This window comes from Procambarus clarkii, chromosome 91 (assembly GCF_040958095.1).
Source record: "Procambarus clarkii isolate CNS0578487 chromosome 91, FALCON_Pclarkii_2.0, whole genome shotgun sequence".
Taxonomy (NCBI): Eukaryota; Metazoa; Arthropoda; class Malacostraca; order Decapoda; family Cambaridae; genus Procambarus; species Procambarus clarkii.
The window spans coordinates 4,192,821-4,218,696 of NC_091240.1; the positions used below are offsets into that span (position 1 = coordinate 4,192,821).

At 42.6% G+C, this 25,876-nt stretch overlaps 2 protein-coding genes across 3 annotated transcripts in view; one reads left to right on the top strand and one right to left on the bottom strand.

The window, feature by feature from the left end:
* The window catches only part of LOC123773934 (uncharacterized), a 46,252-nt gene that overhangs the window by 16,253 nt on the left and 4,123 nt on the right, over positions 1 to 25,876 (bottom strand). The gene's annotated exons all lie outside the window — the stretch shown is intronic.
* On the top strand, positions 14,214 to 24,127 carry LOC123773933 (uncharacterized). Its single transcript, XM_045767916.2, has 2 exons — positions 14,214 to 14,612; positions 17,964 to 24,127. Exon 2 carries the CDS (start codon positions 17,969 to 17,971, stop codon positions 20,441 to 20,443), a length of 2,475 nt encoding a protein of 824 aa, XP_045623872.2. The 5' UTR covers positions 14,214 to 14,612; positions 17,964 to 17,968; the 3' UTR covers positions 20,444 to 24,127.

Below are 25,876 nucleotides of genomic sequence, written 5' to 3' on the forward strand. Positions count from 1 at the left end.
AGGAAATATCAGTCGAAGACAGAACTTTTAACTGCTGTGGCAAAATGATATACAAGTCATCACTTTCAACTCTTCGTTCAGTGTTCATCATCATCATCCTGTGCTGAATGGTGACGACGTATTGCAAGATGTGTGGAATACAAGCATGTTGCAAGCAGTGTTATATACTGTATATGGATATTATGTGTAATATTTTATGTAGTGGTTGTATTATATTTGTAGAGAATGAGTATTAAAAATTATAAATGCAGTTCACTCAAGCATATGAATAATTCGCTCTCGGTCCATTACAGGTAAGAAATTAGTTTTTCTAGACACAGAAATTTATTAATTTAATTAATTTATAGGTACGTTCTTATGTCCCGTTTTCAAAGCAATATTTTTGAAGCTTAACAAACCCACGGTGTGAGAAGCGCTCATCATATAGGTACTCATCACATACTCTGAATGGGTAATTAGTTTAGTTCAAAAAATAGTTTTCAAAATAATTAGTTAAGCAAAAAATAATAATGATAGTTCGGAAAAGTTCCCCACAGAGCTGGAAACTTGTTTCCATATATCCATATATCAGGAGGATATAGGGATAGATATATCTATATATTCCTTCACATTATACGCGCCATTATTCCGCGCCGAAAATGTCTTTTTGGTAAATAGTTAATTTTGATTTTTTTTTCAGTTTCAGCAAAATACGTAACAAATACTTTTTGAAAGTTAATTAAATTTTCTACAACAATAGTTTTTAGCATGTTCTCTGTAGGGGTAAAGCTTTCCCATGGAAAGTATTTTAATTATCATTAATTTCTAGGTAATTTTTCTACTTTTGGTACATTAAAATGTAGTTTATTTGCTTACCATAATAGTCTATAATGGTCAGCTTATAATATTAGTAAATCATTGAGCATTCTCAGCCCAACCACTTGGGCTGGATGGTAGAGCGACGGTCTCACTTCACGCAGGTCGGCGTTCAATCCCCGACCATCCCCAAGTGGTTGGGCACCATTCCTTTCCCCCCGTCCCATCCCAGATGCTTATCCTGACCCCTTCCAAATGAAATGTAGTCGTAACGGCTTGGCACTTTCTCCTGATAATCACCACCACCTCTATTTCTCAGGACTGGACAGCTGCTTGACTGTATCACTCCTGTACTGCAGCAAATAATAATACTTGTGAACAAATCTACAAATTATTAACTCTAAATTATTATTTTTTTTTAACTTCCTTCCCACGTATAACACCTACCATATATTCCTACATTCTTATAACATTCGTACTAAAATTATTTATTGAATCTTTTCGTTTGTGTGTGTACTTATCTAGTTATGCTTGCGGGGGTTGAGCTTTGGCTCTTTGGTCCCGCCTCTCAACCATCAATTAACTAATGTACAGGTTCCTGAGCCCACTGGGCTCTATCATATCTTCACTTGAAGCTGTGTATGGAGTCAGCCTCCACCACATCACTGCCTAGTGCATTCCATTTACTAACTACTCTGACACTGAAAAAGTTCTTTCTAATGTCTCTCTGACTCATTTGGGCACTCAGCTTCCACCTGTGTCCCCTTGTGTGTGTACCATCCGTGTTAAATAATCTATCCTTGTCTACCCTGTGTGTGTGTGTGTGTGTGTGTGTGTGTGTGTGTGTGTGTGTGTGTGTGTGTGTGTGTGTGTGTGTGTACTCACCTAGTTGTGTCTGCAGGATCGAGCATTGACTCTTGGATCCGTGTGTGTGTGTGTGTGTGTGTGTGTGTGTGTGTGTGTGTGTGTGTGTGTGTGTGGTAGTGTAATTGAATAGCCAATTGTAATAGAAAATGTATTAGTCTATCATACAACCGGATAAGAAGCACTTCGTACAAATGACTGTAGAATTACTCCGATCTGTATAGCATGCCAGCATCTTGCGCAACTCTACTTTCCTCTACACCCACTTTCCTCACCCCCTTGCCAGCTTCCCTTTCACTTGAGTGTGGGAGCTCCTCTCTTCCTTGGTGTTGTCATCCGCCGTGACTCGCCCGTCCACGTGATGGCGAAGCTGATGATGTCCGCGTCATAGTGCAGAGCGCCCGTCTCACAGCGCGTAGCCTAGCGCGCGTTGGTATAGGAACTCCCTTGGTAGGACCTGGGACGGTAGGGAGCCCCTTGGTAGCGCCTCGGACGGTAGGGAGCCCCTTGGTAGCGCCTGGGACGGTAGGGAGCCCCTTGGTAGCGCCTGGGACGGTAGGAAGCCCCTTGGTAGGACCTAGGAAAACTAGGTACCCATACCATGGACGTATTGCCTCGGGGCCTGTGAATCAATCACCGGGTGACAAGAATGAAGCACCATATGTACGTCTATAACAACCCCACCAATGAGTATATATACACAATGTAACCATCGGTTCAGTGTATAAGCAGGTAGTTAGCTTGACGTATACGTGGTGAGCAAGCGAGCTGTTGACTAACAACCCAAGAGGTTGATAGGTGGTAAGCCCAGCGACACATCTAAACACTTCAACCGACGATAGAAGACACAATAGATAGATACGATAAAAGTACCCCTGCTACCTCTCAATTTCCACTGTGCTAAACCTTATCACAGTTTCGAAATCTTGAAAGACAATAACATTAATCTTAATTAATTTTTATTAGCTTACAAAGCAAATATTCTCTAGTTATGGAAGTATTAGTTCCAAACACGTAGATTTGTTTCAATTAATCAGGAATGAACGCATAAACAGACTGGAATTGCCTTACCCACACTGGAAGGACCAGCCAATAGCCATACCCATTACCCAGACCCCAGACTGGAAGGGACCAGCAAGTAGTCATACCCATTACCCAGACACACACTGGAAGGATCAGCCAGCAGCCATTACCTAGACCCAGACTGGAAGGGACCAGCCATACCCAGACCCCAGCCATTACCCAGACCCACACTGGAAGGGACCAGGAGCAGCCAGCCGGGCAAGGCTTCACCTACCTGGCTACCAACTAGCAGGTGGTCAGTGACCATGACCGCCACGCTGGTCGCCTTCACCAAGGTCACAACACCCTGGACGGGCACCACTGAACCAACCTCCACAACAACAGCAACCAACTGGGAGCAAGATCTCTCCGTGACTTAAGAACCCCAGAGTACTACTCACCTTTATCAGGACTCCTAGACACCTTAAGAACACTATATATATATTTACACACCAAACTCACTCTAACATTGATTCATTAAAAGGTAGCCTAGTTACATCACCTGAATTAAGGTTATTTCCACAATACGCGAGTTCTAGTGTGTATTCTAGTATGTGTATTGCACAGTTAGAGCTCCGTGGTCTCCGTGGTGTAGTGGTAAGACACTAGCCTGGCGTTTCGCGAGCGCTTTGTCATGGGTTCGAATCCTGGCCGGGGAGGATTTACTGGGCGCAAATCCTTAACTGTAGCCTCTGTTTAACTCAACAGTAAAATGTGTACTTGGTTGTAACAACGATTCTTCGCGGCGGGGATCGTATTCCAGGGACTTGCCCGAAACGCTACGCGTACTAGTGGCTGTACAAGAATGTAACAACTCTTGTATATATCTCAAAAAAGAAAAGAAAAAGAGCTTAGTTCTGTGCCTTGTTTTTGTAGGTGGCGCTGTGGTCACGTCCTCCCTGCCCTCCACCGTGCCCGCGCTCTCTCCAACACCCACCTACGAGGCAGAATCGACACCGATGAGGTTTTAAGAGTTTTTCTCCCCAGACTGGGAGCGCTTTTTTTTACCCTGTTAGTTGGAACCCTCTTTCACTACTCTCCGAGGCGTTGACCTGTGCTGAATCCAGCCTCCATAGCTGGCTGGGAGAGTTCTAGTTTTGGAGAGTGCTGAGCCACATCCGCCGCCTTCCGTGTTCACATCTCCAGTATGAATAACAGCATTGTTCAGCATGACGCAAGAGCCGACGACAGAACACAATTGTTCTGGTGTCTTTGTTGATGCTAGCAGCTCCAGCCCCGCCCCGTCTCTACAGTAATCAGTCCAGCAACCAGGAGGCCTGGTAGACGACCGGGCCGCGGGGACACTAAGCCTCGGAAGCACCTCAAGGTAAGGTAAGGTAACGGTGATACATACTCTATACAAACTGACTTAGCACTTTCGCCTGAAGAACTTAAATACAGCGCGACGCACTTATAAAGTGGTAGTGAAAGAAGTGGTGGTATTCCATCCCAGGTCTGCACTGCCCCCAGTAACCACATATGGGGTATTCTATAGCGGTATGATTTGATTTACAAGTACAAAAACAAAAAAGTTACCCCTAGATCACAGAGGATTTTTAGCTCGGCAAGGTACAGTGGTGATGAACTATTTACACTAGGATGTTCAAACCTCACGCGAGAAAATGAAGAAATAACGATGTTTCGGTCCGTCCTGGACCATTAACAAGTCCGTCCTGGACCATTAACAAGTCCGTCCTGGACCATTAACAAGTCCATCCTGGACCATTAACAAGTCCGTCCTGGACCATTAACAAGTCCATCCTGGACCATTAACAAGTCCGTCCTGGACCATTAACAAGTCCATCCTGGACCATTAACAAGTCCGTCCTGGACCATTAACAAGTCCATCCTGGACCATTAGCAAGTCCGTCCTGGACCATTAACAAGTCCGTCCTGGACCATTAACAAGTCCGTCCTGGACCATTAACAAGTCCATCCTGAACCATTAACAAGTCCATCCTGGACCATTAACAAGTCCGTCCTGGACCATTAACAAGTCCATCCTGAACCATTAACAAGTCCATCCTGGACCATTAACAAATCGTGTAAAGAAAGTAGTGTTGTTTAGCTGAGTAGCTAAATCTAAAACATTTAGATTTAGCTACTCAGAGTTTAATGTCCATGTAGCACGGGCTATGGCGACCCCGAAAAAGAAAGTGTGATAGAGAAGTCAGTATATAAATGTTAGAATGTGAGGCGAGGAAGTAAGTATAGCCTAGAGTTAATAATGTAAGCCTGCGTGACAGCCGGGGGCCAAAGTGCCGGAAATGGGCGCACCAGTTGGCACTATACGAGCAGTAGTGCCAACTGACGATGCTCAACCCATTGGCCATAATATCCAAGAACAACCCGTTCTCGCAAATTTAATAAGTCAATATTGACTTATTAAATATGTGCATAGGTGACATACTTAACATAATAGATACCCTTAAAAAGATTCATAGAAAACACCGACCTTACCTAACCTTGTTAGTATGTTAAGATAAGCATCTTATTGCTTCGTAATTACAATTATTACCTAACCTATAATAGGTATAGGTTAAGTAATAATTGTAATTACGAAGCAATAAGATGCTTATCTTAAGATACTAACAAGGTTAGGTAAGGTCGGTGTTTTCTATGAATCTTTTTAAGGGTATCTATTATGTTTAGTATATCACCTATGCACGTAGTTAATAAGTCAATATTGACTTTACGAATTTGCGAGAACGGGTTGCCAAGAACAACGTCGCATCAACGTTGATAAAGTTTTCGACACGGAATCAACGCCGCTCTCGGAAACTGTGCCCACTAGGTCAATATTTATTGGTCAGTTCTGGATGGAAGGAGGAACTGACTCGGTCGCCGCCTTACCTTGAGGTGTTTCCGGGGCTTAGCGTCCCCGCGGCCCGGTCGTCGACCAGATCACACAGTAAACAAACCTACAACAGTTTCCCCTAGCCAGAAACGTACAAACCCACTCGCCTTATAACTTATCGAGGCCGGAGACATCTCCCGTCACGCAGGGTGCAGTTGCACCTCCACAGATCTCCAGTATCAGCTCTTGATACTGGTAATGGCTCAAAAGGGCCACCACTTACGGGCTATTCATGCCCGTGCCACCTTTTGGGTGGCTTAATCTTCATCAATCAATCAATCTTATCGAGGCCGTTGCATAGAAAACGTCACAATATTACAGTGATTAAAATTGAAAAAACATAGCCTATCACATCTTTTAAGGTTTACTGGTTAATTCCGTTAAAAAAGCGACGTAATAGGCGAGAGAACGGGTTAATCTTCATCAATCAATCAATCTTATCGAGGCCGTTGCGTAGAAAACGTCACAATATTATAGTGATTAAAATTTTAAAAACATAGCCTATCACATCTTTTAAGGTTTACTGGTTAATTCCGTTAAAAAAGCGACGTAATAGGCGAGAGAACGGGTTAATCTTCATCAATCAATCAATCTTATCGAGGCCGTTGCGTAGAAAACGTCACAATATTACAGTGATTAAAATTTAAAAAACATAGCCTATCACATCTTTTAAAGTTTACTGGTTAATTCCGTTAAAAAAGCGACGTAATAGGCGAGAGAACGGGTTGAACTTGCTGCAGACAAGTTAATATAGTCACAGCCTAGGGCGGAAAAATGTGAAAGTATTACAAATTTCCGCTCTGGACTGGAGGCAGCGTAGAGTGAGAGAAAACCCGGCCAGTGGTGGGGACCCGCTTGCCAGCCTTCACTCTCCTGTAAGATGCGTAAAAAATGCCTAAAAAATGCCTAAAATAAGTAAAAAAATGCCTAAAATAAGTAAAAAAAATGGCTGAAGTATAAAAAGCTAAAATAAGTAAAAAAAATGGCTAAAATAAGTAAAAAATGCCTAAAATAAGTAAAAAAAAGTCTAGAGACATGTCTAAAATAAGTAAAAAATGTCTAAAATGTGTAAAAATGCCTAAAATGCGTAAAATATCCTAAAATGCGTAAAAAAATGCCTAAAACACGTAATAATGTCTAAAATGCGTAAAAAATGCCTAAAATGCGTAAAAATGCTTAAAAAAATGCCTAAAATGCGTAAAAAAATTATGAAACTTTTCTTGCTGACGTTTTCTTCAAAGACGATTAATAAAATACATTTGCAAGACGAAGTGGAGAATAGACAAGAATGAGGGGGTTGGGGGGGGGGGGGAGAAAAATAAGTATACAAGACAGACAAGTTTTCTTTTAGTTGTTACGGGCTATTCATGCCCGTACCACCTTTTGGGTGGCTTAATCTTTATCAATCTTGAGGTTATCTTCAGATGATTTCGGGGCTTTAGTGTCCCCGCGGCCCGGTCCTCGACCAGGCCTCCACCCCCAGGTAACAGCCCGTGACAGCTGACTAACACCCAGGTACCTATTTTACTGCTAGGTAACAGGGGCATAGGGTGAAAGAAACTCTGCCCATTGTTTCTCGTCGGCGCCCGGGATCGAACCCGGGACCACAGGATCACAAGTCCAGTGTGCTGTCCGCTCGGTCGACCGGCTCCCTCCATTCATAACATTAAAAAGCAGGTATAGAGCAATAGGCCAGGAGTGATTGCATTAGACAACCAACTGCTAGAAAACCGGGGTCCAAGAGCTTGAGCTTCGATCCTGCCGGCACAAATAGAGAAGTACACCACATACAGACAAAAATATTACGATAGAAAGTGTAAAAAGGTCAGTTGAAAGGCAAGGTGAGGTAATTTACCAGTAGAAAGCGTTGAGTCAGTATGACTCCGTGTAGCTTGAGGGGGAGAAAGAATTAATAAGGAAATATGAGGAGTAGGCCTACTTCCCTCCTCCTTATTTCCTTTATTTAGGCCTACCGAGGTCCCCAAGGCCAACTGTTGATCTTCCATGCAACCCTCACAACACTAACTCCCGAGTAACTATTTACTGCTGGGTGAACAGCGGCATCAGGTGAAAGGAAACAAGCCCAACCGTCTCCGTCCTGTCCGGGAGTTAACCCGGGACTCAGGGTGATGTGTCGACGACACAGACCTCAACTTGCGTGTTAGTGAATATGACCGTAGGTGTTAGATTAATAGTTCTGAATATGACCGTAGGTGTTAGATTAATAGTTCTGAATATGACCGTAGGTGTTAGATTAATAGTTCTGAATATGACCGTAGGTGTTAGATTAATAGTTCTAGCACCAACCTTCTATTAAGATTTTTCTTCACGGAGGAAGAAAGTTAAAAAAGTTGAACCCTCCTAAGTTCATCTTACACTTTTTAACGGGTTTCACTAAGATACAACTTAGCATCCTCAGAGGCAAAGGTAAACTGAATACAAAAGAACAAACGCAGCCATATATATATATATATATATATATATATATATATATATATATATATATATATATATATATATTATGTATATATTATATATATATTATATATATATTATATATATATATAATATATATATATATATATATATATATTATATATATTAATATATATATTATATATATATAATATATTATATATGTGGGAGAAGGGGTAGCAACCCTGTCAAGAGTAGTGGGTAATCTGGTCCTATATTCACATTTGTCAGCTGGGGCAATAGGTCGAATGCAGCTGGTAGAGTTGTTGTTGTTGTTGTCTTAGATTCAGCCACTCGCTACAAAAAGTTCCAAGTAGCACTCGGGCTATGGTGAGTGACAGAGAACGGGACAGTATGTCAATTTCGCCAGCCGCTACCATTTTCTAGTACGACGATTTTTGGACTTAGAGTATACGTCAAAATCCGACGTGCTCTTAGCAGGACAGGATTAGGATAGTAGAGGAATGCATCACATTCGCTTGTGTAGGAGCGATAAATAATTCGTATGATATGAGGCACCGACTCTCAAACTGCACCACATTCAACCACGTGAACAAATCCACAAGGGCCGTGATGAGGGTTCGAACCTACGTCCGAGAGGATCACGTGTTCAGATTTACTCCAAATGGAGTAAATCTAAATCCTCCACTACCAGCCCCGCTGATGAAGGCGTCGTAATGGAAGTTTGAGCCCAGGCAGGCCCCTGAGGAAGATAAGAGAAGTAGGCCACAGACCCGTGAAGGTCACAGGGAGGACACCTGGTATAGTAAGCTAGCCCGTCCTCCTAAGGTTCCAAAACGCCAAAAAAACGGTCAATGTAAATTGTCGTCTCCTACCGGAGAACCCACAACAGAAAACGGGACAGTACGTCACTTTCGCCAGCCGCTTCCATTTTCCTAGTACGACAATTTTTGGCCTTATGTAACGCATAGGAGCAAAATCCGACGTTCTTTGTAGGAGGACAAGTTGGACTAGAATGGAGACCCCCGCACCGGCACCGTCTTCATATCCCAGGTCGTTCTCATACCCGCTTCCAAGGCGTCCAAGAACAAACCAAACTCTTCAACTTGAAAGCGGGAGACGAGCTGCCCGATGGCTGGAAGAAAACAAACACATTAACCATATTTAAGAAACGATGACACAAGACGCAGAACCAGACAAGGAACGGGAAGTGTACACAAGTGATAATGACGAGGAGACTGACCCAGGGGCCGCACGCGCCAGCACGTCCAAATTAGCACCCACGCCGCCAAGATCACAGGGACAAGGATATTGATTGTAACCGTGATATATATGTGCTTCAGCCTACAGTTTAGGCCTATTGTCTTATGTATGACCCTCTGTCCTGCGTGACAGTGAATACTAGCATTAACCTCAATTTAATAAGACTATCAAAATCCTCAGATTAGGCAAAATTGTAATTAATTTTGTCAATAAAGATGTTAATAATAATAAGGGACAAGGATCCCCCATAGAAAGTGTCCATGGGAACCCACTGGGTCGAGCAGAGGGCAGGAGGAACGGGGAGTTGAGGGCGCAGGGACGGGGAGGGGGGGACAGCATGGGAGGAGGAGCAAGGGAGCAAGGACTAGGGAAGGGGTGGAGCTAGAAGGAAGGGGCCAGGAGAAAGGGAAGAGCAAGGGAGGGGTAGACAAGGGTGGGGAGCGCGGGGGACCAGTACAAGCATGACCAGACCTGGAAACAAGAAAAGTGAGATCAGATAAACCCGAGACGCCAAAGAAAACCAAGACGCAACAAAAAACTAAGTGGAGAGTGGGCAAAGAGAAACTTAACACAGACCTCACCGCCGATACTAAACAGACCTCAACAAGATTATTACGAGACTGGCAAGTGGAGTGAAAGTGCGCAGTATATGGACAGCGATATATCATCATATATCATCGGCATCATCATCATCAGCGTCCTGACAAAGCCAGATATAACCAGGTGATGAGTATTGTGATGAAGTCCTGGACGTCGTAGCCAGGTAGTGGCCCCAGCAGAGTCAAGAAGGGTGTAAGAGGAGGAGCATAACTTCCGCCCTATACTGCCCTACTTATACTTTCACTCTGTGATACATTACACTACCAGCCTCCTCCTCCACTACCAGCCTCCTCCTCCAGTACCAGCCTCCTCCTCCACTACCAGCCTCCTCCTCCACTACCAGCCTCCTCCTCCACTACCAGCCTCCTCCTCCACTACCAGCCTCCTCCTCCACTACCAGCCTCCTCCTCCACTACCAGCCTCCTCCTCCAGTACCAGCCTCCTCCTCCACTACCAGCCTCCTCCTCCACTACCAGCCTCCTCCTCCACTACCAGCCTCCTCCTCCACTACCAGCCTCCTCCTCCACTACCAGCCTCCTCCTCCACTACCAGCCTCCTCCTCCACTACCAGCCTCCTCCTCCACTACCAGCCTCCTCCTCCAGTACCAGCCTCCTCCTCCACTACCAGCCTCCTCCTCCACTACCAGCCGCCACAACCTCCTCCTCCAGTACTAGCCTCCACCTTCAACCTCCGTGCCGCTCCACCATCCACAACTGTTCCACAATTCGTACTCATTTATATTACATAAATAATGCCAAGAAGAAAGGGTGTGTCCTCTCACAGGACGCCCATTACAAGACTAAGTAACGAAGTACGTTCACATGCGCTCACCAACGACACAATTAAACGTTAACTAGCCCGTTAGTGTATCAATGCCGAACACCCCTCCTCCCCCCCCCGGTCCCTTTTTCACTGCCTCATGCACGTGTCCTAACCTTGACCTCTGACCTTGACTTTGACACACATTAGCAAAACACACGAACTGCTTGTACTTGGCCAACATCCAACCGTTTGTTCAACACGCGCACGCACGCGCGAACACGTACGTGCGTGCACTCATGTACGGACAAGCACGCAAATATCAAACCTATCTAATTAATCCTGAAATACCCGGCACGGGGAGCGGACACCAACCAGCACGGTGATAAAAGCCCGCCACAACGACTTCAAAATGATGCTCTAACGTGCCCGAACCTAACCTAACCGTGGACCTACGAATAGAAAACGTCACACCCCGCTAAATTTTACGAGCCGTTATTGCATCATATTCTGACGTTGAGGATTTATGCTTCAAAGTGAGAGGGACTATTCGAGTGATTACTAGCTACCAACAGGAAGCCCCAAACCGGGAAGACTATTCACCACCGACTCAAAAAACATAGACTGCGGGCTCACCATAGCCCGTGCTACTTGGAAGTTTTTGTTCCAGGTAGCGAATCTTTAACAACAACAAACCGACTCAAAAAGAAGCTGGAGAAAGTTCTGAGACATGCCACCCGACTCGTCCCTGATCTGAGGCATGAGATAAAAAAAAATGTGAGTATCTAAGCCTCATGTCACTGGGAGAGGGTACAAAAAAAACACGGGAGACATGATCACCACATTTAAAATACTTTTTGGAAATTGACAGGTGTGCAGTCTGTCGAATCACCACTCTTTCCTTTTATAAGTCATACACTCGACATACAAGAAGCAATGCTGCCAACGAATATTTTCTTAAGTTCTTGGTCGAAAGGACCATTCAATATTTCAAAAGAAAAATTACCAATGGGTGTTAGTTAGCCTTATGAGTGAATAAATTGTATTTACAATTATACAATTAAAATTATACAAATATAACATCAAACGTAACAGTTAGAGTATAAATTTATATAAATGTATAACCGCGTGTTTAATTCCACATTCACTCCTGAGATTCTCTTCGACAAACATGAAAGGATAACACAATGCAACTCGAGCGAAGCCTCTTGACCTTCCAGCCTGGGTTTGATATCCAGTTTGATAGCCAGGTGTTACTACTGCTTAAGTCTTTCGGCCCTCCCACATTATCTTCAGTTCATCCGATATCTTTCACACCGCTCGTGTTATCGCTCTCGTGCTGGCAGTCTGAGTGCTTGTGTTAAAAACATTTATGGCAGTGATTAAGGCAGCGTCTGGGATGCTCTCGGACGCAGGTTCGATTCCTCGTCACGGCCCTTGTGGATGTGTTCAGTGATGAGAAGCCCCTTCTTGCTGGCGCCGACAGGGGGGAAGGGGGAAGGGGAAGGGGGAGGGGGAGGGGGGGAATTAGGCCTGGACTAGTGCATCAACCCGTTCTCTCAACTAATACCTGGCGCCTTTCAAGTTATCGTAAACTAACGTCACAAATGCAACATATTAAGTAAAGGCTCATAACTATCTTACGTTTTCTATGCATCAGACTCGATAGGTTAGGCTGGTGGCTTGGGTTCGTACGCTTGTTAAGAGTAAAAAGTTTGGATCATTTTTCCAGAGTCCGCAAATCGAGAGAACGGACTGGGTGATACATTTATTTGATTTAGAACACTACACACACACACACACACACACGTGTGTGTGTGTGTGTGTGTGTGGCCCCTACGAGGCCCCTGTGGGGCCTCGTAGCCTGGTGGATAGCGCGCAGGACTCATAATTCTGTGGCGCGGGTTCGATTCCCGCACGAGGCAGAAACAAATGGGCAAAGTTTCTTTCACCCTAAGTGCCCTTGTTACCTAGCAGTAAATAGGTACCTGGGAGTTAGTCAGCTGTCACGGGCTGCTTCCTGGGGTGTGGTGTGAAAAAAAAATAGTTAGTAAACAGTTGATTGACAGTTGAGAGGCGGGCCGAAAGAGCAAAGCTCAACCCCCGCAAAAACACAACTAGTAAACACACAACTAGTAAACACACACACAAGAACATATCTCCCCGCTTTAATAACCCACTTAACATTTTAATAGCAGGCGTTGAACGGGCAAGTTCCGGTACTTGCGAAAGAAAGCCTCTGCGGTTCCGGTAGGAGACTTGGTCGTATTGTAGGGTCATCAAACGCTGTTGTGAAATATAACAAAAGTATGTATTTATTTAATGTTACCTCGATTGTCTGAATACAATTTTACTGGAATTTAATGAAACTGTTCCGGTTAAAACATGATTTGAGAACAATTGCTGAGAGGAAATACTATCAGGTTCCCGGAATTGAAATTGAAATTGAAATTGAAGGTTCCCGATGCTATCCCATGTGCTCTAATTGGTCAGCTTTCCTCTGGGATTAACTCCCATATGGAACGAGCGGTTTTACAACCCCTTGACGCTCCTGAAACACTGAGGACAAGATGAAAGCATGTTGTTTTAGATTCAGCTACTTAGAACAAAAGTTGCAAAGTAGCACGGGCTATGGTGAGCCCGTAGTGGACTTACCTGGCACAGGAGCGGGGCTGTAACTCCGATGAAAGCAACATGATGCAAGGATATATATATATACAAGGGTAGGAGGATGGGTCCCGGTGGTATAGCCGGGTTCGTTCTCGATGCACAATAGAGAATTCCGGATTCAAATTCCGGGCGGGACAGAAATGGTTGGGCACATTTCCTTTCACCTAATGCCTCTGTTCACCGAGCAGTGAGTAGATACTCAGGACGTAGTCGTTGTGGGGTGGCATCCTGGGCGGGGTCAGTAATTCGGCCTTGGGGAAAAGGGGGGGGGGATAAAAGCCTAACGTGAGTGAACACACTCTGGCTTGCTGTCCCCCGACACAATGAATCATTATTATTATACCCGGCTTGTGATTCAAGAGCAGCAAGCCAGTGGACACAACATCGAAGAGCAACGTCAATTCAATGGCGAATCAACGTTGGTTGAATGTTGATTCTACGTAGCACCAACGCCACTCTGGGATATTCTACTCGCTGGGAAAGTTCTCAGTAATTCTCATGTACAGTACGTCTTGAAATATATTATTGTGTCGAATCTAGTTCAAATTACTTGTGTGACGTATAATGGTTAAAATATCTGAACATAGTGTCCGTAATGTATTAGTGTTCAAACATTTGTTTCGATAAAAGTTCTTATCCGCGAGGTAGACTAAACTACGATAACGATAATACCCTGGCAAACAAATACTGTGACACACTAAAGCTTCGCCTGGCGTTTGGACGACTTTCTCTAGCACGGGGAAGAAGACTGGTGAGGCAGCTTAGGAGGAGGAGGTGGTGGGGGACTAGTGAGCAACTCTCTATATCCCCCCTTACTGCTGCTCCCCCTCATCTTCCCCACCAGGAGGAGCCGCGCCCCCCACCACACACTCGGCCGGACACAGCCCCCAGTCCTCCACCTGCTGCCCCCACGGTCGGCCACGCTCCACACATACCTAGTGCACGTCTCCAAGAGATATACTGTATATGCATTACGTATTACTGCTCATAGTAGCCTTGTGAATGTCAGCGGGCCAAGCATCACGTGGAACTGTTGTCAACACTTGCATCTCTCGTGCTAGCGTTCTGTTGCTATTAGAACATGGTGTAAACGATTTAATACTTGTGTACATTGCGAACAAATCAACGTAATCCGCTTAGGGAGACGTATTACAAAGGATACCCCAGAAGCACCACCTGTAGCCTACCTCTCCCCGCCCAACAGAAGCATAATCAAGAAGAATTGGGACTATTGGTGTTGGTCAGGTCTACTCACAGCCTGCTAGACACCCCTCACCTGCGGATCTCTTACTCCATAACTATAAGGTTAGTGACACGAATTATCAACAACTTATTAAACATTATTTGGAATAAATTAGTGCTACGCAATTCATATTAATGTTTAAAGTTTCTCAGGTTATGCCTCTTTCTGGAGTAGGACTTATATATAACATTAACGGTAATGGAAAGTAAATCCTGCACTTATATTTCGTGAGGAATAAGATATTTAAGTAAAACATCAAGAAACAAATAAACATTCACACACACACACACAAACATGTATATACGCAAGCCATACACATAGCCTACTGAAGCATATGCACTACGTACGACTATCTTCACTGTCACCAATAGCCAGTAAGGTGAATAACAATGTAGGCCTACAACATATGTTCAAGTGGGAAAGAAATTTGTTAAAAGTTAAGTTATGCCAGCTTCTGTTTTTAGCCGCAATATTTCCCCTGAAACCTGCACAACGTCTGTGAGGTTACACCCAGAGTTGAACGCTCAAGAACTTTCTGTCAGGCTATGAGGTGTACACCCAGAGTTAAACGCTCAAGAACTTTCTGTCAGGCTATGAGGTTACACCCAGAGTTGAACACTTAAGAACTGTCTATGAGGTTACACCCAGAGTTAAACGCTAAAAACTGTCTGTGAGGCTACACCCAGAATTAAACGCAAGGCACTTAACTGTGTGGCTACTACATCCATATTTAAAACTAAAAAGCTATACACGCATGCCTAAGAACAGTCAAATGTATACCAATTTCGAATGAGTGAATTGCCCACAAAATACAATCATGATTGAAATATTATTTTAACACCACGTGAAAGCTGCAGTAATGTAACTCAAGTTAGTTACATAACAGGGGGTTCAGGGAGTGTCGCATGGGAAAAAAAGAAAGTTGTGTGCTGGTGAGGATTCGAAGTTCATGCAAGAAGTGCTAGCGGTATCCATAACTAATGACCCAGCCCGTCCTCTTTCGAGCGTTCATAATGTCATTAAACTAATGTACTAAATTGCCCGAAACTTAACTTAACCGAGGACCCGCGAATAGAAAACGGGACATCACGTCAATTTTGCGAGCGGCAGTGATTTAAAGTATATCAATTTCTGGCATTATGAGGCTTTATAGGTTAAATTGCGGAGTACTATTCGAGATGACGGGTTGATTGATCAAGCATCAGTGCGACTTCCTGGACCAATTGAAGTGGTAGTGCGACTTCTTGAACGAGGAGGCCTGGTCGACGACCGGGCCGCGGGGTCGCTGGTAACCAATTAACGCGGTACAACGCAACTGTCCAAATTTCTATCTCTTTTGTCCGTTCTTTCCTGGACTGGAGAAGTCTATTCTATTCCCACTGAAGTGGTAGGGCAAGTTTGTCTGGAATGTAAATTTAAAATGTCCATTTTCCGCATCATTAAGTGATCAGACAGCACTAGGCCCCAATGTGAAGCCGGTAAGAAAATTAATTATAAACAATGATTAAATTGCATAATACATGCCAAAGTTTTTTTTTATTTGGTCCACGTTCTAAACCCTAAGTAACTTTAAATCAGTGCCTTAACCTATACGGATATGACCTATGAAGCAGTAACCTGTGTAAGAAGTGAATGGAGGAAGTGATGTCAACATATAGGATACATGCAAGGAAGTGACAATTCTCATCTACGAGTAGAGGAAATGCCTGGAATATACATATAAGAAAGTTCATTCTCTTGACAATTTGCTGCCTGGTTACTGTCCGCATCCTAACTTGGCGCGATGATTCAAGGTTGTAGTTTCTCCTTTCTTACGGAACTCGGTCGCTCTGTCAAAAGCTTCGTTTCCTTTCTCAGGTACTTGTTAAGTTATGCAAAAAAGTATGTACACGATTCTAAATTTTATATAAATTTTAATATATATATATATATATATTAGTGTTCAGTGAGAAACCAACGCACAAACCAACGTTCAGTGAGAACGCACTTTTCAGCCTACTATGCAAGGCCCGATTTGCTTAATAAGCCAAGTTTTCATGAATTAATTGTTTTTCGACTACCTAACCCACCTAACCTTACCTAACCTAACTTTTTCGGCTACCAAACCTAACCTAACCTATAAAGATAGGTTAGGTTAGGTTAGGTAGGGTTGGTTAGGTTCGGTCATATATCTACGTTAATTTTAACCCCAATAAAAAAAAATTGACCTCATACATAATGAAATGGGTAGCTTTATCATTTCATAAGAAAAAAATTAGAGAAAATATATTAATTTAGGAAAACTCAGCCTATTAGGCAAATCAGGCCTTGCATAGTAGGCCGAGAAGTGCGTTCTGGCTACTAGGTACGACATATATATATATATATTATTGTAACTTATTCTCTGCACGTTTCTAAAGAAATATAACCGGAGATTATGCACGGCTAATATAAAGTTGACAGAGAAAGGATCCAGACAAAAACCCAACCTGGAAATTTTGGCATGATTGCGACAAATAGACAAACATTACACAAAGAGCTGGTAAGGTTAGGGTAATTTAGTACATCAGTTTAGTGACGTTGGGAACGCTCAAGCGGATGGGTTGCTGCATGACCTCTTGAGCAGTCATGGTTACCGTAATCAGGGTTCAAAGGTTATAACTTAAGATGATTTCGGGGCCTGGCGTCCCCGCGGCCCGGTCGTCGACCAGGCCGCGGTTTCATAATAATTTTCGCCTGCATTTTCTTAGTATGCCTCCATAACGTAAAACTTCAAACTTTTCAACTTTTAAACATTTGTTGTGGCACTTATTATGAAATATATTATTACATTTCATAAAACTGGAGCAGTTGTGGTAAATTGCTTTTCATCAAATAGCCTACAACAAGAACCAAACATTAAATTGGATCACAGTTCTTGCTTCATGCATATACATGTACAAGACCTGTGTACATGTGAGACCTGTGTATATACAAGACCGATGTGTATGTAAGACTTGCAATATGTAAAAGACATGTGTACATAAAAGACCTGTGCATGTACAAGACTTGTTTATGTATAATACCTGTATATGTACAAGATCTGCATATGTAGAATACCTGTGCATATACAAGATCTGTGTACAAAAGTGCTTTTGTACATACACATCTTATTTTTTACATGTCTTGCGCATGTGCAAGGCTACACGTGGATTTCCCGAGGCTTCAGTAGAAGCCTCAGTTCAGGTTCGAACCATCATCACTGCTCCTACAGATTTCTCATTGATGCAGTCACGTTAGTGTGATTACTCTATTATTGTTATTAGTATTACTTCTATTAATCCTATATGAATTACAGTAACCTGAATTGACAGTATTAATTCTGTATGTTTTGTTATGGAGCAGTATTGACACTATTCAGTATACTGTGTGCTTACCAAAAGTATTTTCTCCAGCAGACATGTGGACGAAGATGATGGTGGTGGCAACGTGGGGAGTGTGGGTGGTGCATGCAGAGGGACGAGGACTGACGTGGGCAGAGGTGATGGGTGCTACGCCTAACAAGATTTCACAACATGCATCCTCATTTCCCCCCAACTCGGTCAATAATATTGCTCGTGATAATGATTACGATAGTTTTTTTACTAACTCTGACTATGAGTATGTAGACACAGATGACGCCAACTACATGCCACCAGAACCACAACAAACAGAAAAGACCTCTCAGGCAGCCGAGCGCCGCACTCTTGACTTACTGTTCCACACTTTTATGGAGAGCAACAAGCCACGCCATGGAAGTGATGGGCGGCCAGCCCGTGGTGCCACCCCCCGCCGGCCTACACTTATTGAAGCCGTTTTCAAAACTATTGACGATCACATCCTGGAGGACCTGCAGGAATGGTCGAAATACATGAACCAGCCTGATCCAAAAGCGACCACCACACAACCCGCGAGTGTTGCTCAGTCAGCCATACAACAGGCCTCACCAATTAATGATGAACTGCTTCTAGTAACAGATGAACATGGACAGCAGCGTATTGTTACTATTAATGATATTGTCACCTCCCTTGGCCATCTGGACGAGAAAACTCTCACCGATCTCCTCCTGCCTCCTGAGCAAGCTATTGCCGCCGCTTCAACTAACCGTCGGATTCTGTCTCCCTTGCCACCCTCCGTACTGCCACGGACAGACCCTGTTCTTCCTCAGGCACAACCCAACTTATCAAGCACTGCACCAAGTAACAGTCTGGGTGTTCAACGACCAGTGAGGCAAACAAGCTCTGTGGCAACCACCACTGACAGTGAAGAGGAAGTGTATATGGTGCAGGATGAACATGGAATAGTCCACACTGTCACTTTCAACGACATCTTAGCTTCTCTGGCACAGCTCAGCAGTGACAGTGTGAATGATCTTCTTTTCGGGCAAGCAGTTGGGGCACCAAGTCCCACGTCTTCAACTCCAATTTTGGCTACAAATCCTGTTCCATCCCCACCACCAGATGTGACTTCCACACCTGCTAAGAATCATGCATCCAAAGCAAATTCAAAACCAAGTGCACCTACTGAGCATTCAGCGTCACAGCAAACTGATGGACCATTAGTTCACACTGATGAAAAAGGTAACATTCACATTACTCCAAAACCAGGCCAGCCACTAAATATCCAAAACATTATATCATTAGCAGAGCAGGGAGCACAGCCACTTGCTGCTGATGTGTTACCGAGAAGAAATACTAATTCCTTAATCCAAGTAAATGAGAAGAAACAGCAAAATTCACACAGGGGTCAAGAAGTCTTATCTTTTCTGGCAGGTTCAGGTGATGCCAGACTACCTACCACAGTCCAGCATGTTGTACCACCAACTACAGCTTCCAACTTCCGGCAGTCTCTGATGCAAGCCCTCCAGAAGCGATCTCCAGCAAACCATGGAGTACAACCAATTGCACAATACCTTACTTCTAAATCTGTTGCCCAGCCTATTTTCCAGTCTTTAGTGCAGCCCACAGTGCAGCCTGTAACAGAAGCTCCTTCTGGTGGACTTGGTGCCACCTTATCTGGTCTATTTTCACGGTTAATAGGTTATCCGGAAGCACAGCAGGTGACTCAACCACCACCACAGCCTGCACCCATCGAAACTGACCCTCAATTCATTAATTTGGTGGTGCAGCAACAGAGGCGTAACATTAACAATGATGTATTTGGGGCTGTCACCATACCACTCCCAAAGCCTATTCATTACCAGCAACAAAAACATGAACAGCTACCAAGTAGCTTCCAAAATCATGCAAAGGCTGCAGCTAGAGAAAATAGTGAGTCTCTCCCATCTATTTTACATAACCTTTCTCCGACAGTAAAGGAGACACTGAGAAGGCAACTAAACAACGAACCTAAGTTCATACCACCAACATCCCAGCAGCAGGAACTTCCTGTCGCCGCAGCCAGAATGGACACAGGCCCTGTGAACACATTTGACACTCGCCCCGGGAATAAATTTGCTGTTGAAGAGAAAGAGTTGCGTTCTACTGCTGCAGTACCAAATATTCCTCCTTCCCTTTTGACCAACTTGCCTACACCAATGCTACAAAGGCTTAGGAAACAGCTGCTCGAAGAAAGATTGAAAACTATTCAAAATAACCACAAGTCAACTCCTCTTGAAACACCCAACCCCCCTGTGGACCACACACGCCCACTGGAGCGTAGTTCCTATGGTGAAACACCTCATGAGAGCTATGTTGATACTCACAAACATGGTGGGTATGACCACTACAGTTATGAATATGTTACTGAAAAGAAGCCACTCCTTGATATCTTCTTATTAGCAGACATGACCAAGGTTCACAAAGTTGGTAAAAATAACCTATCCATCAAGATACCAACAATTGGAGATTCAAGCAAATTCGTGGACACACACTCCCACTATGGCTACCACCATTAGCCTAACATCTTTAATATCAGCTATCTAGCAGCTCATTTTTGTGTAGAGAACAAAGTGCAGAGCAAGAACCTCAATTTATAAATAATTCTCCATGGCAGCTCCTTCAGGAATAACGGTGTGAATAAACATTGGGTCTTATATAATATCCAGTCACATGCCAGTGGGACAGCAACATGTCGACTGAACAACAATTATCAGTTAACAGGCTTGTTGCCAGTCAATGACAATATACATTCACTTTACATCAGAAATGGGAAATGATGATAATCTGCCTTACATAGACAAGCTTTAAGAAATGTCTACTGTTTGAAGATTAAGATGATGAAAACACTTACTAATAAGGATTAATTTAAACTTGGTACTTGACCCAAGAACAGAGCAAGGTACTCATTGATTTTTTTTTCACAGGTGGGTTCAGGAACAGATGACTTCCGACGCCTGTTAGCAGGCCGAGAGCTTTTCCTTCCCAAAGCTCATTGCAAGCCTTAGTCACTAGTTTTCCCTGAAATATAAACTGCCAATCAATGACAGATACCCTATTTCTGTTAGGGGGAACATGGGTGAATAGTTATGGATTGGCATTGACTGGATTGGCATCCAGTCAATCCTCCTTGGCCAGGACTTGAACCCAGACAAAAATCACTTACACACCATGGGGAGCGAGTGTGTTACCACTATGCCACCATGGACTGCTTTTTATCATGTGAATATTTGGAAGAGTTTGGGTAAAAGTCAGAGCTATTCCTGAATACAAAGATGCTCCATATTTCACTCTACACGCTAAGAAGTACATGTTATCCATAATCAGATAATTATGTCAATGAATACGATAATTAATAATAGATTAAACAGAGAGGACGTGTGTGTAACAAATGAAGCATGCTACCAAGTGGCTCGATAGCCGACAATATTACATGCACGTTAATAGCTGCCAGCCTGAACACCATTCAAATTTGTTCACCCATAATCAGTAATTTAGTAAAGAAGACTGAATGAAGACAAAGGTGTATAATTTATCTTATGTAGTGTCATTGATAAAATGCACACTGGCCTTAAAACACTTAACCTGAACTAAAACACTTGTCTAGCACAGACCTGAAACTGTGCCGGACCTTGGGACAAGTGCATTAGCCCCCCTCCCCCGTCACCCCTATATTTCCTCTCTAATTGTTCAACTTTTTTATACAATATTATTCATTGCACTATGGCCCATTTACTTGCATGATTTGCATTAATAATGCAAATGGTTATTATATAAGATTATCATATATTATTATCCTACATGACAATCATGTACAATGATACCTTTGCATGCTAGAATCTATTTATTCATGTCATGTATAAGACCCATAAAAAAAATAATTTAAATTTTAGGAGTAACTAGAATGTGCTAACATCAATAAATTTAATTGTGCACAAATATTGGATGGACCGGTATTAAATAGTGTTTCAGTAGAATGTTAACTCGAATCCCTTACTTTGAACTGTCTCTACCTTTGAGAAGTGAAGCAAAAACATCAGATGCCCAAACATTTTCAATAGCATTTTTAATCGATAAATAGGAAGTGGTGTCAGTCTCTCCTCCACCATTATCAATCAAAAGTATGTTCTGATGAGCCTCAGCTTTGAAAAACTTGGTACCAGTAATGGCTGTGATTGCCAGCCTGAGCAGGAACCTTAATGGTATCCCCACATTACAAAAATTATTATACAACTCTGTATCATGAATAAATTGGAGAACTTGGAGTCAAGTTACAAAAATATAATGGATGTCATCCAATTCATTCGAGTTTTTCATCGCTGACATCAAGCATTCCGTATGTCATCATCTGTGGAAGGTTTGTGCACTTATTAATGTTTAAGAGTGTTTTTGTATCCACTGAAAGCTTATTAAGGTTAAAACATGGTAATTGTGGTGACCATTTGTCCAAACGTTCTTTGATGGACACTCAAGCTTTGTTAACAGTATGCCACAATAACTTGATCTTGAATTTTTCTTCCGAGTCTGTTCTCATTACCAAACTGTCTCTTCTTTCACTTAATCAGTTTTCTTGAAAACAGGCTCACTTTCTAAATTTTATGCAAATTTTTTGGCTGAAGTGTGTGATTTAACATTTAAATTTGTAGTCTCTATAGGCTACAGTGCAATCAAGAAACCTTCTCATCAAATAATGATGGAACAGCAGTCATAATGTCTATCAAATAAATTTGCAATAACTTACAGAATTAACTTGCAACAGAATATCATGCCAAACTACAACTGAGATTTTTAACCATGTTACGGTTTGCCAGGCTTTGTGCCTCGGGTTGAATTCTGGCCTTGGCTTCATTTCACTGTGCCAGTTTCACTGTGCATCATAAACCGCGATCACTTGGTATCTATTTGTACTTTTGTGCACTCGATGCGACTCTCCTAGGAAGTGTTACCCGTATTGTATAGAAACATCAACATTGTGTTTCTCTTCATTGTTGACAACATTTTCAACCACGTATCACTTAGTGTCTCATGTGCTTTATGAGATCATACAAGCTGTATGAAATCAATAAGGCACACAAAATATATGCTTTATTAGTCACTAGTGTGTTAATACAGTACTCACTAACTTGTCATAGCCAAGCAGGTCAATGTTTGGCTACAACAGTTTGGTTTGCTTGGCTACAGCAGGTAACAGGTACAGGTAAAGAGGAAATGTTTGTACAGTACTACTGTATTTGTTTCAGCTACTGAGTGGACAGTTGCATAAATACCCCTGAGACAGGTGCACCCAAAGCCCTATGCCCCAAAAACCTGGTGCTCAAGGTGGCGACCAGCAACGAAGTCCATGCCAATACATACTTGTCATTGCATCAACTTAAATCAAGCAAAATTATTTTAGTGTGAATATTGTTATAATTAGGTAAATATGCAAACACCAATTGTTGTTTGTAAAAATGTAAATTAGAGTTAAGGATTTTTTATTATAGAAACCACTTCCTCACTTGTTGAGTGATGACAAGTATATTTAGCAACTAATGTCCATCTGATGCCTTGTTCTGTCCCACCGGCACACAGCTGGTTGGCATTAAGCCAGACCCACTGTATGTACAGTATAACCAATTCCTGTTATTGCTGAACACTACACAATATAAAAATGAACAAATTAAGGTCCCTGGCTCAACAACTGGTGTTTTCCTCACAGTCTACCGACAGTCCACTCTGTGCCTTGAGTTTATAACATTGTAGTGTAACAGTGACAAGATAAACTGGAAACCTTATCCTGTAGTGTAGATACTATTTTAAATTTACCCGAGCTTACCCGAGACCAACCTCTCTCTCTAGTGGCCTCAACGAGGACAGGAAACTGGTTGGTTGTCAAAGGTCCCCAATTTTCCTGATGATTTTAATCCAGCTGGATTTTGAACTGCAGCAATGTTTTAGCACTTACAGCTTTGGCAGACAGGCGGTCCCATAGGTTTGTGTCACTTCTTTCTCAAACTTCTACTTGTGATTCTTCTTTGCCATTGCATAGGGTTTTGTTATTGCTAATGATGGACCTCTGTATCTTAAAAAATGAACTTCAGTCAATGAACTAAATATCTTGCCAGATATTAGTACTGTATACTGTAATCTGTATTTATTTGTAGGTTTAGACCTACCAAGGCATTTTTTAATGCAATGTGATTTTTTTATAATAAAATATATGAATTATAAAAACCCCCTTTCTTTTCCCATCAAGCATATACTGTATATCATATATGAATGCAGTTTCCTAGAGGAAAAAAATGGTGTAATTACGGACCTAAGATAATATTTTTTATGATGCCTAAATAACCCTCTATTTTATACCTTTGTAGCATGTGTTTGACTACACACATATCAGGTAGCAAATTTGAATATTAATAATGATCAAACCTTTTTTTTTTTTTGAGCAAATTATTGCTCATGCACATAAGGACACAAACTCGGTCTACCATATTCATATAATAATAAGGCAGGCGAGGAGTCACAATAACATGGCTAAAGTAAGTTGACCAGACCACACACTAAAAGGTGAAGGGACGACGACGTTTCGGTCTGTCCTGGACCATTCTCAAGTCGATTGGGTCGATTATGATAATAATAATAATTCATTATGTCAGGGGACAGGAAGTCTGAGTATGTTCAGACACATTAGGCTTTAATCGAGCCCCCGCCCCCCCCCCCCACCCCCCCCCAGCCTAATTACTGACCCTGCCCAGGATACAACCCAGCAAAAAGCTGATCAACTCCTGAGCACCTACTTACTGCTAGGTGAGCAGATGCATTAGGTGAAAGGAAATGTACTCCAACCATTTCTGTCTCGCTCGGGATTTGAACCCGGAGTTCTCGATTTATTTATTTATTTATATATATACAAGAAGGTACATTGGGTTTGTGAGAATACATTGGATAGTACAGTATTTACATTCTTGTAAAGCCACTAGTACGCGCAGCGTTTCGGGCAGGGATGATTGTGACTCTAGAATGAACCCGACTGTAATATGGTACTCATGCTCCCAGGTATGTATCTTCTCTATCCCTTTTCCTCTTTTACACCCTCAATTCTTTCTCCATTCGTCTTTCTGCACTTAAATTACTCTCTTTCGTTTCGTTCGCTTTCTCTGCTTGCTATCATGCATACAAAAATAATTCCTGTGAGCCAACACCTGCAAATAACTACTTGGCCCATTTCTCATGTAGATAAGCCTTGAGACATTCACAAGTAAGCCTATATCACTTAGCATTTTTTTTTTTTGACAACCTAAATATGTATTATGGCTATGCATAAGTATTTACAATGGATATTATCTGTCCCAAGTTTTTTAATAACTATACCTTTTTGTATAATTTAATATAACGTGCAATACAGTCCATGTCACATACAGTACTGTATGTTTAATCAGGAACAAATGGTACTCACAGTGCACATTGGGCTGGAACTTGCATGCTCCCACATGGAGCACCCAAGGCCAAGGGAACTGCATCATAGCAAGACAACTTGGCATGTGTGGGAAATAAGTGCTTTTATCTCCACCACTCTCCAGCTTGATGACTGGCAAAACTATAGGTCAACTTTGGTGCTACAGCATCCTCTCGGCCATTACTGAGGAGCGAAGTGCATTGCAGATCATGGACCAAGTGATAAAACCAGTAATATGTTGCACAACTTAGAGAAAACCTGTATAATAAATCATTACACAGGGCCCTGTCTGCTTCTGTAAACAGGGCAGTCTGTAGTTGAAAAAACAGAATACCCACAGCACCACAAACCAGTAGGTAAAAAGACACACATGAGAAGTCAGTAACAGACACTTAGAGAAATAGTATGACACAGGATGGCATGAGCAGAAAGGGTACTGTAACCAAGTGAAAACTCATAGTGTAAAGTCCAAAGGCCACCCCACTGGACAACAGGGAAGTACACTGGGCCTGAA

Coding starts and splice junctions, on each gene's coding strand:
- LOC123773933 (XM_045767916.2), top strand. CDS start 17,969: ATGTGGACGAAGATGATGGTGGTGGCAACGTGGGGAGTGTGGGTGGTG.